This window comes from Folsomia candida, unplaced genomic scaffold (assembly GCF_002217175.1).
Source record: "Folsomia candida strain VU population unplaced genomic scaffold, ASM221717v1 Fcan01_Sc002, whole genome shotgun sequence".
Lineage (NCBI taxonomy): Eukaryota > Metazoa > Arthropoda > Collembola > Entomobryomorpha > Isotomidae > Folsomia > Folsomia candida.
The window spans coordinates 15325725-15337959 of NW_019091194.1; the positions used below are offsets into that span (position 1 = coordinate 15325725).

A 12235-nucleotide genomic window follows, 5' to 3' on the forward strand; every position below is an offset into this window, starting at 1 on the left:
CAAACTTTGTCTGGTTGCAGGTGGCTTTGTTCCAAGTACAAGAGGTGACCTTGTTGGTATCGGTCTACGGCAGGAAAGGAGTCACGAGGCGAGAACTTCTCGGCTGGTTTGCCCTTGGTTATAATAGCTCTGGCGATGAAGAAACGACGCATTGGGAGGATATGTGTGACGCGCAGGGCGATCAAATGTGTCGATGGCATGTTCTACAAACTTAAGAAATGTCGACTCTACTTGACTACTAAATACTTGATCTCTGAAAATGCATCGAATTGACAACGTGTGAATCTCACTGCTGGAATGTACCACTAAAAATTTTTGGAGGAAATTGCTAAATATTTCCAACAAACCAATTGTATCCTAGTCAATGTAACTGCTTTGGAATTGAACCATTTAACCTGATCCATGTCATCAAAATTTGTCTATATACATACGTAATGTAGGATTTCAAGCTGTCATCATCAATTGTAACCACCTTCTTCCTTTGTGGATTTCAAGTAACGAGTCCGGCTGAATCAATGCAACGACCACACGTACATTTATGTAAAGGTCCATAAGTTTGATAGTTGACTTACTCAACCACTTGTTACATCTTTGTGCAAATGCTTTGGTGGAGACATGCAGAATGGAATTGTTTGTGATATTTACAATTTATCCATTTAACTAATTACTTAATTGTAACCTATAACCTTACATTTTAAACTATATTTAACTAAGAACTTCTTCAACTTGAATTGAAGAATCTTTCCAATGATCTCAATCTAGTCATAACTTGGTCAAGTTGGTCAAAACTTGTCCGATTTAAGCCATTTCAGAAACATTATTACTATACATAGATGAAACCTTATTACCGTCTAGTTTTATAAATCGCACGTTCTCGCACTTTTACAAAACTTACACAAAACAGCATATTAATTACTTAATAATATCAAGTTGGCTGGTATGATCGTTTCCTGCCTACACATCACTCACACACATACTCCAAATGTTCCCCGTCTGTACAAAATGTATAAATCTTGCCGTGTCATACGATTACATATATTAAACACTAGATATATAATTATTATACAGAAACATATGGTCGCTCATCATCCGATATGCATCTTAGGCATTGGAGGAAGAGTGGCGCAATTTCCGGCAAATGCATTTAATAGATTAAGTCCATAAATTCCAGTGGAAATTTGGAATTTATGAAGAAAAAACGATTATTGATGATGATCACATTTGAAAAAAAGAATTATCGTCATTTCACAAATTATTTAAGTTGGTGTTGAAATATTCAACGTAATCAGTGATAAAAACCTAACTTCAAACGCAAACAACAGCCAAACCCTTCTGAACTGACGCAACTCTATAAAATTAGGTACTAAAAATCTACCACCATCGCTTATTATTCTACCCTTTACTACATTTGTAGGACCGAGTTGTTGATTGAGACCAAATACGTGATTTTAAAAAAAAACCAAAGCATCAACTCCATTAATCTATAAAGTATTTACTCTTTAACAAATAATTAATAAAATTGTCCAATATAATTCACCTCAAAAGATTCACAACCCTTATTGATGAATGCGTGATTTAAACAACTTTGAGCTTTAAAGTCCCATTATTGCTATGTGTACATATGTACTCCGTATACATACATTTACTGTTTTTGGTTAACCAGTACAGTTTCTATTTAACAACCTTGTAAATTATAATGTAAGTCGTTTCTTCCCAATTTCTTGTCGGTGCATTGTTGAGCTGCGGTGGTCAGTGGTTGGTGAAAGTTTTGTGTAGCGTTCAAGTTGTCTTGTCTTTTCTGCATATAAAATATGATGGTGGCAATTGTACAATTGATTTCCCTAAATTTACATTGAAGGAGACAATTGATTGCCGAGGCGTTCCCGACAATCTCTTATTTAACCTCAAAAGAGCTGCAACGCTCGGTAATTTAATTAAAGTTAGTGATTCTACTAGTAGCACTCGTTTTGTGTTGTGTTGTCTCAAATTATTCTTTTGTATTGATTTTAAACACCGTGTCTTGTCGGAGCTATTTCTCTTTAGTTTTTAATACAGGCGAAATCCCAATAATTTTGTTCTGACCTACTTAAAATAAGTAGTTTGCACTACTTTCCAGTGCTTCCTGTGTCGCTTGACCTTTATTACCTTTTAATCATTCAAATTCAATGTCTCGACTGTCTCCATTTGATTTTCTTTACAGTTTCCAACCAAAAAATTGTAATACAGACAAAACTGTACACATTCTGCACATTGAACTTTGTCAAAATTTAAATGGTTATATTCAGTATGTATCTATTATTGTATCCAAAAAAAATTCTGAAATCTGACAAACCTGACAAGCTAAATTATTTATTCCGACTGCACTTTTAAAATATTTAGGATAATTTGCATGAGAATATCAAGCCACTAAATATAGATAATTTCGTACAGCACAAATTTTGGCCTTGATAACTACACAATATAATTGATCTATTTATTAAATTATTTATATATTATGCTACTGTGTCAGGTGTAAAATTGGATCTTATTAAAATTAGATATATTTACACATTATTGTTAAAAAGTGACAAGGAATGTGACGTTTCCTCTTTACTACGGAGGTCAATGGAATAGCGTGCGTCTCAAATATGCCACTATCACATTTGACAGGTAAATAATTAGGGTATGTACATAAATATTGAAGACATTACTAAAGCGGTTAATGAGACTTGTGATCATGGAAGGGGAGTTGTGTGTAGAGACACAGGACTTGGGAGGATTGTCGTGTGTGTACCATTATTATTGCTATTATTCTGTGTATGTCTGTGTCTGTTATTTGTCCTGAGTACTGTGACTTAAGACGGAGCGTGTGGGTTGAAGTTGATTCATTTCAAGAGTTTCGATAAAACGGAACTTCTTGCAGGAATCAAGGAGCTGGCACCAAGATGAGTACTAAAACCATTAGAGAAGGAAATGGACGGAGGTGCAGTCGTAGTATTTCGACATTTGGGTGGTTCACCCCCCAAAAGTCGTCACCACTGCGGAATACTGCCCTCTCATGTCTATGGACTTGACAAGTTGTTGAAAAGTGATTGTTCACGTAAACGCACATTTAAAGTTATGATAAGTTGTAAACTGATAAGAGTTTGGCTGAGGTTAGGAAAGAGCACAACCTGTGTCGGTACATATATAGCAAATTAGCGTATTATGGATGTCGTGTCTTCTGATTACTAACTAAGGTAAATGGTTTTGGAGAAAGTAAAAAAAATTGCAGCAACTTGTTACATGTTTGTATTAAATCCCCAAATTTGCGGATTTGTGGACATATATTTTAACAAAATTTCAGTATTATTACCATTATTGCGTCTTAATCTGTTTTGTTATATTTAAGTATGTACAAATATGATAAAAGGACACAGGATTTAGCGTATTACACCAACAAACAGGACGGACTCGTCTGTGTATTTGACCTGGATGGTAACATGAAGGACTTGACTGTGAAAGCACAAATTTTGAGAATTTTTGACTAGGATATATATCTGCATATATTTACATATACTTACATATATGTGTGCATAATGCTTATGATTTTAAGGTGGATTTTCACACGTTGAAATTCCCAATAACTTAACTGGTAATTGTCAATTGACCGTTCCATGAGTAAGAAGTGTATAAAGTAATATATAGTTTATATACATACAAAATTTCATATTGGGCATGCCTTACAGCATGCTACATGTTGTGTAAAGTCTAAGAAGTGTTTTATATTACATTAAAAGTTACATTCCTATCATAATTTGTATGCAACCCAACTGCACGCTTCTAATCATTCTCAAGTTGTCCACGATTACAAAGAACCATTACGATGTACTTACTTTACTTGATAAATACACTAATTTTGCTAATGCTAATATTTTGATGATGATGAATTTTCCACTAATTAACTGGCTGGGTGGAGTACAGGCGTGAATGATGAGTTTGCATAATATTTTTTAACTCGTACCAACTCATCCCTATATCTTTACAACCTAGCTGTTACCTTCTAAATGTAGTTTTGTATTCATGAATTATAATGATAAATAATTACGATTGGTAATGTTTACTCAAACAGTACCGGAAGGAAGTAAAATAACGATTTATTATGGTTACGCGTGGTGGTGAAAATAATTCACATTTCAATGTTCCACAGATTAATAAGAAAACTATTTAAAAAAATCTTCTCAATTACAATTAATTCAACTTTAAACTTGTATTTAGTCATCTTTTCTTCTGTCTCAACAAACTGTTGTAAAAATTAATTCAACAGCTGCAATTAAGTGGACTGTGTATAATCCAGTTGATTATTTCATTCCAACCAGAACACCAAAGTTTAAAAAGTTATCAAAATCGGATGAATAATAATAATCAGGATATGATTTTGTCAACCTACACCAATATTTACAACCAGTAAAATAAATTGTTCCTTGAACTGTGAAAATATAAACATGGATTTGGTCAATTTCTTTATTGATTAAAAATATTCTCATTTTAATTTTATAAAAATGGCTCTTCAGAAATATATAAAACACTATTATTTTTATCTCCATACGTTCCATCACTAAAATATATATTCATATCGCATTTACTTTTTATCATTCACGGCTGTAGACATTGCAGACGAAGGTGCTGTGACTCCATTGCCAATTCCACTCGTCAATTTCCCATCTTTAGAGTGACGCCATTTCATCCTTCTGTTTTGGAACCAAACCTTGACCTTTAATGCATACAGGTGCATAAATTAGCAATATATTTATGGATACTGTCCGTTGCCGATGACCGTTGCGCCCACCGTCACCCCGGGCAGGAGACAAATGATATGTTCATATGCAAGTCTAAAGTTCTTACCTGTGCATCAGTTAGTCCGAGTGTTGCAGCCAATTGTCGCCTGTCAGGTTTGGTGATGTACTTTTGAATTTGAAACCGCTTCTCCAAACCTTTTCGCTGCAAACTGGAAAATACTGCTCGCGACCAGGAACGCTTCCTCCTCCCTCCGCCCGACACCGAACTGCAGCCAACGAGTGAGGACATTGTCGAAAAGTTGGAAGCGTTGAGTCCATAAGTTGATGGGAGGCCAGAAGATGGGTGGTGATAAGCTGGGTGAGGAAATAAGTACATATTAGATATATAGCAGCATATATATTAAAAGAATTATATGCATTCAGTGAAATAAGTATAATTCTTGCAACAGATCAACAGCAGCAGTCTCATTTTTGTTGAGTGACAAATGATAGCACTCATAAAAATAACTGTGAATCATCTGTCATCACTGTCATGCACATCATCATCTTTGAACACAAAACCACCAAAATCAATAAAAAACATGAACCGTGAATGTCAAAAAGTGTTAATTTATCCTGACGTAGAACTAACGATTTCTTTGATAAACCTCAAAGAAAGGTCCTTTCAGCATGCACCCATGTTATTGAGTTGTATAACCTTCAAAACTGTGTTGAGTTGAGAAATATATACTTATTTAAGAAATTGCCCACTTCTTGGTTGGTGGCAGAGTAAAAGTAACAACCATGTAGAACCGGCATCGTATGTATACTTTAAAGGCCCACTTGTAATTTGATACTTTTTAGTGTAAAATGATACTCAAGTTGTTCTTGTGTGCTAACAAAACATCACCAACATCATCTCTGGTGTTTAATGCAATCAGTTGAATATCTACTTTCTCAGGACAATTTAACGCTATTACATGTCAACAGTTTGCATACTGTTGAACAGGCATGTGTATTATCAAAAAACAAATCGAGCCTAATTTATTTTACGCATTTATATATACCAAGCAAGCTAAAAATTATTGAAGTTAAAATATAAATAAATCTGGAAAATAGCAACAGAATTGAATTATCTCAAAATGCCCCTTGTACAGACACGGTATATTTCAAAGCGTCTACGCTGCCGTGCCTAACAGAATATGTACGGCATATTATGCATGTCGTAGACAGCAGTATCTTTGTGATTATTATACCAAAAATAATCCAAAGAAATCGAATGACAATATTTTTGGCCCTTCTGGAAGGATGTCCGGCCAGATCTGTCCGGCCAGAGGGATAATCAGATCTGGAGTTTTATTTCGCCTCGATCCGTAACAGTCATCAGTTTGTCGGCACATCTTTAGCATTCAAGAGTTTTATTGCATTTCTTCATTGGATAAAGTCTCACATTTCGCGTAATGTAAACAGTTTTCATTTCTACAATTCGTTTATGACCTTATGATGATTATTATTATTATTGTACCAAACATTGAAGTTTTAGATTGCGAAAGTGTTTTCTTTTTATATTTTAGTTATGCTCACTGCTTAACTATCTATTCCAGGAACTGTCTAATGTGTGCACGGACAAAATTCAGACTAGCTTGTTGATGCTTCATAATATGAATCATTTATTGTGGTGCCGATTTTTAATGGTTTCACAAATTGCCAATATTGAGTTTCGCATTCCATTCATGGCCAGAATTTGACATGGTGGTCCAAGATAGTCATTGAGACGTCTGAGAGGTGGACATAAAATTGAAAAGCCTTCCCCATACGTAATTAATAATCTACCAAAATAGTACACAAGCCCTAGATATTTTTTATGATAACAGGTCACCCGCATTCGAAAAAATTACACCACGTCTGCCCTCACCGATTTTATGATCGCTTGCACCATACCTCGCAATCCAACGTAACCACTAATTTCGGAGAATTACTGTACCTGACGAAGGCACAAGTTTGCCGTCTAATTTACAGGCGGATTGTTTTAATTAAAAAACGCTATAACTCAAAGTGACTGACAAACCTGATGGCGAGAGGAGCGGCGAGTTTTCGTAAATTGAAGAAGACATCCACGGATGAGAGAAAGGGGCGGAGATTGCAGAGCTGGGTCCACCAGTCGCAGCCCCACCAACGCTGACCGCTCCTGGCGAAGAGTTGACTAACAGCGGGGAATACTGTAAATTCTCATTGTTTCTGCAATATCTCCCTAAAAAGAAGCATTCTGTGCATCGCAGAGAGCTCGATGCATTATTGTGGTGAAAGTTGGGATGTCTGTGGTGGTGGTGGTGCTGTTGATGATGGAAACCAAGATTACTGTGGCGAATGGAAACGTTGAGATCCCCGTTAGAAATCGTCTTTGAAATGTGACAGTAGGATGGCTCATCCGATGTCGCAAGGGGAGATGATTCGTCATCTGATTCTAGGTGGTTGACAAAAGAGTATATTTATTAATAAGTGATGTACATTGAGGATGGGGAAAGGTGGGGAAAGTGAGACAACTAAAATTATCAGCAAAATTGATGATTGCAGGCGAAGGTTTTCTCCCAATAGTCAAGTGTTGGGAGAAAGTGTGTAATTTTTAAATGCATGAATGACTAATGATGAATAATGAATAACAGATATTCTGTTACCTTTTGTTGTCTCAACTTCTGGACTGGAATTCTCGTCTGATAAGATTCTGTCAATTCCAAATGACAATTTGGGCTTGGAGGAAACTTGAGATTGCGTTGTTGTAGTCTTTTTGTCATTAAATAATTCAGCTTGATATGATTGGTGTCGCGGTTTGTTGTAGTCAGCAAAAACATGGTTATTTGAATTGAGATCCATTTGCAACTTTTTTTCTCGCAATTCATATTCCATTTTTATCAAAATATCTGCATGATTTATGCTCATTGAATTGATCTGGGCTAAAGGCTCTATATCTTCATGATGATGATGAGGATGGAATGCAGACGACCGATGCGATCCAGTACTTTTTCTCTGTAGTTTTTCACGTCCAGTGGTTTCAGAAGAGGAGGATCGATTATGTTCCGGGGAAGATGACACACTCAGAGAAGACACCGAGTCGTAGTTCACTCTCTTTGCTTTTTTCGATACCGGAGAACAATCTGACACTGTATTTTTAGTTTTGGGAATTTTCACCGACTTCTCACTTTCATGACCATTGCACCGATTTGGTGTGTCTGTTGGATGAAGGAAGGATTCTGATTCAGAAATTATTTCTGGAGAACTTGTGTTGCTGCTTCTGTCGAATTCTGAATGTACTGAAGATGGTAATGATTCACCGCTCATCCCTTCAGCATCAATGTAACTTTCTCGACTCTCGTCGTCGGAACAGTTTGCAGATTTTTTGGAGCACATTTTGAAAAAAACTATTCTCAATGCTTTTTTAAGTACTTCACAATCCTGAACTATTTATTATTGTTTGTCAAGTAATTATTGATGAAAAGTTAAAACTTTGGGCAACTTGGAAATGACCGAATGCCGGTATGTTTTCTATGTGCGTGTGTTGTTGTTACCTCTCGAATGTCTGGAATTAGATTGACCGATTAGTTCTCAAAAGAGGAGAAAAAGTCAATATCGTAATATGGATGGGGGTGAAGATTCCTAAGCACCAAGCATATTTGTTTTATTACGTGAACGGCTCAGGAGAAGATGAAGTGAATAATACTCGTGAGCTTATGGATAGCCCGAGAACCACAACTTAACCAACCACAAAATTTATTTGAGTTTGAGAAGGATTCGGATTTACGTTATCTTCTGGTCCTCCTTGTTTCAAATCTTGGATCTTCATCTGGGTCCTCCTCGTAAGCCTCGATCTCATTGGGCAGGAGGCAGAGATGAATGCGTTTGTATTGTTTACGAAAGATCTTTCTACAGTTAAACTATTATGGTTATGTGGGGATGATCCCACTACTTGCTCACCACCAGTAAAGCAACGCAACTTAAGAAGCAATATGTTCTCTTAATACAACAATTTTCATAAAAAATATCGCTGTATAAGTATGCTCATTTATGTATCTATGTACAGCGTGATGCAAAGATTATGCATGTGAGGTCCTTGAGTGAGAAAGGCAGAAACCAGCTTCAGATGAGTTGCTCATTCAATGCCAACCCATAATTTTGAGAGCATGATAAATTAATTCTAAATACTGCAAAATTTCTGCAGTAAATAAATTTCAATTTTATTGGATTTCTAGTTATGGCAATTTATTGTATTTTGTTAAGGGGGGAAACCAATACTTTGGTGGTTCACTAATCCATTATTGTAAAAATTCAGTAGATTGTGGGCTCTTCTAAGGATCGTGGTAAAAGCGAGTGTAAAGGTGATGGCAGAGAACTATAAAGTTAAACGATGGGCGGAGTTGGAGACCACACGTCTTCACACCCAATCATCCATCCTACTTGCCTAATCCTAAATTTGATGCGTGATAGCAGTCGTCCATACAATGAAAACATACAAAAACAATAAATCGTCTTCAACACGAGGAAAAACAAATAGTTTTATTTGTATGCATATTATCCTCCGATTTCACCAACATTGATCATTCTCTCTCCATTTTTCCTCTTTATATATGATTTTGTTTTACAGGACAAATATGAGAAAAGTGTTTAAATCAGAACTTTAATAAGTGCAAATGCATGCTAAATTATAAATAAGGTATGTATTGGAGCAAGATAAATACAGCAATTTGCCAGAAATCGAACATTATAAAGCAATGAATTAGTATTTAGAAGCTCATAACCATCAAGCTGTCCATTATCGAATTTTATTTTATTCTCGTTGTTGAATAATAATAATAAATCACCCAACGATGCAATAAATATTAATGTTATTAATATTAGTGGACATGATAACACGGATTTTACACCTTGGCGTTGGTGTACGAAGGCCCTGTGCTTTCTTCACACGAGTGGTGGTGGTGGTTGGTGGTGTTGACTTTGGAGGAGGAAGTGGCCCCCTGCAGAGGATCTACCTGATTCAATTACCTCAATAAAAGGCATACCGTACCCCACTGGCAGCTGCTTCAAGATCAATTCCTGGCTTGCTGTTTGAAATTTTTGACTGACTTTTGAACCCATTTATCACAGCGATTTCAGTCTGACCACCTCCACGACTAGGATGCAATAACAATAAAACAAGTCTAATATTTAATTCATCTCATCTCCAACCACTTCTATCTCCTTCATGCCTTTCCCACCGACTTGCTCTAAACCATAGCCTGACCATGAAATTAAATGCAAATACAAAATATTATAAATTATCATGAAGTAAATTATGTGTTGCTCAACGGAGAGGGCACAAATATGTACGTACAACCCTATGCATTAAGTGCATGTGGACGGATGCAGAAGAAAAGAAGAACAAGAACTTGACCACGTAAGTAAGGACGGATTCAATGGGTATCACTTTTTGATCATCTTTTTGATGTGGAGCCTTATTTTCATTGTACATAATTTATTTATTATCCCAATTTAACAAACGTCACTTTCATGTCAAATTAGACGCAAACAAATTACTTGAATCACACAAATATCACTTGATGTTAAAATTCGTTGGAGCAAAAGTTTTGATTTTCACACCTGTAACTAAATTACTTGAACTTTGAACTTGACAAAATATGATCGAGTCATTTTTCTGTGACTGTAAAGTTTATGAGTCACCCTCAGAGATTGAAATTAAAATAACTGCTTTTATTTATAAGTAAAAATAGTATTAAACGCAAATCTATAATCCGTTATGTGTTTAATAACCATCAACTTTATCACACTCTGGATTTGTTCTGCTCTATTTTATTTCAGTCTTTCATTTCATGTCCATCCATCTAACGAAACCATCCTTTTTCTCAATCTCCTACGTTGAGACGCTTTATACCAAGGGAGGAAACATTACATTGGTCACACCGCATAATGTAATGTCCACACATACATACATACAGAATCACACAAATATTTATAATGATATTCATTTTTACATGTTGTGGGCAAAACGATAAATTTTGTTGTTGGAGCATTAAAACCCTTTACAGCATAAAATTTACAACTAAATGCGGAGTGATTTCTCATTTGTCTCTCTCAACGTCTCAACACGATTCAGAACTATTTGTTTTTATGGAAGTGGTGGACCTCCCTCCTCGTCACCTCACATTGGCTTTGTCAGGGCACATATTTTTGACGCCTGTTGGCAGAAATGTAAAAGAGTCCATAACGCTGTCAGGGGTCCCGCTTACAAGCACTTTAGCAAACCGTAGAACTATCATCATGTCCATGGTCCATCCCTGCAGTCCCCAATTTTATGGCCGCCTATAACTTGCCTCATCCTCCTTGGAAGTGGAGGTTCCTCGCAGGGCCTTCCGCTAGCTCATGGCCCGTCGCAATTACTCTCCAACTCTAAACAACTAATCTACATTTAAATATCGTGATAAGGCCGCATGAGGTCTGCAAGCTGGTTAAATTATTATTTGTTGAACAAATTCCATCCGTAAAGGAAATTTATTTATTATTTCCATTACATATTCAGCAAGAACTGCCTCGTTTGTCTTATATCATCCGAATAGCTAATGTCTTGGGCACATTAATTAAATAATTGCATGTGAATGAATTTTCCATATTGGAAATGAAATAGATCGTTTTAAACATAATTATGACCATAATAATTTCTTAAAAACGTAATATTATTATATTTAGTGATAATGGCCCATTATTACAACAAATGTGGCAATAGACCATCAGAATCAAAAGAGATCTACTATTTACTACTACTAGTCACCAACCAGCACAATAAATAAGAAGCTTTATCATCATCGCTCACATAATAATATTAATAATGCATATTAGACATGAGGGTGAAACAAAGTGAGAATGGGAGAGCAACGGACCATCATCTGAAATGTTCATAAAGTCAAAAGTGTTAGGAAATGATGCATTGTCATCCCATGAAAGAAACTCCTGCTGGTCCTGGTTAAGTTTGATTTATTTCCAACCAAGAATGCCTTTACGTGCCTCTCCTACTAATTGGACAAGTGTGGCCTTTTCAAATTAATTATCATCAAGTAAACCATTTTCGACGTGATTCTTCGGTCCTTTTCTGTATTAAACTTGTGAGAAGTCTGATGCACGAAATATATGGGATTTTATAGTTTAAAAACATGTACATATCATAGCCATACATACGCACACATTTCATACATATTTGCTTCTTCTAACAGATCTCTCACACTTGAGGTAAATATTTAGCCATAGTATTTAGCACAGTGGATGGACGCAGATTGCTGGCATCGCTCATATCTTGCATGCTATTGTAAAATTTGCAAAAATTTGGTACAATTTTTTTGCGATTGAATATATATTCCGTTTGAGGCAAGACAATAATAATAAATGTAAAATCTATGAATCATGAAATAGCTTGTTAATTTTTGCATGAAATTATAAGCAAACTGAAACTACTTACATAA

General features: G+C 35.8%; 2 protein-coding genes across 3 annotated transcripts in view; one reads left to right on the top strand and one right to left on the bottom strand.

Annotated features, from left to right (window-relative positions):
• The window catches only part of LOC110843495 (synaptotagmin-C), a 26672-nt gene extending 22210 nt beyond the window's left edge, over positions 1–4462 (top strand). For both annotated transcript variants that reach the window (XM_035847474.1, XM_022089462.2), the window contains one exon: positions 21–4462. In XM_035847474.1, the coding sequence (XP_035703367.1) occupies positions 21–215 (195 nt within the window). In that variant the 3' untranslated portion in view covers positions 216–4462. The remainder of the gene's footprint in view (positions 1–20) is intronic.
• On the bottom strand, positions 4252–8891 carry LOC118434309 (brain-specific homeobox protein-like). The gene is made up of 4 exons (XM_035847475.1): positions 7412–8891; positions 6805–7200; positions 4864–5111; positions 4252–4732 (listed from the first exon to the last, which is right to left on the bottom strand). Exons 1-4 carry the CDS (start codon positions 8139–8141, stop codon positions 4601–4603), a joined length of 1506 nt encoding a protein of 501 aa, XP_035703368.1. The 5' UTR covers positions 8142–8891; the 3' UTR covers positions 4252–4600.
• Positions 8892–12235: the final 3344 nt, after the last annotated feature.

Bases quoted from the DNA above. Each gene is read 5' to 3' on its own strand.
- LOC118434309 (XM_035847475.1), bottom strand. From the start codon at position 8,141: ATGTGCTCCAAAAAATCTGCAAACTGTTCCGACGACGAGAGTCGAGAA. The intron at 5,112-6,804 runs GTTTGTCAGTCA...TTCCTCACCCAG, and splicing joins GCCGCTCCTCTCGCCATCAG to CTTATCACCACCCATCTTCT. The intron at 4,733-4,863 runs GTAAGAACTTTA...TATGCATTAAAG, and splicing joins TCGGACTAACTGATGCACAG to GTCAAGGTTTGGTTCCAAAA.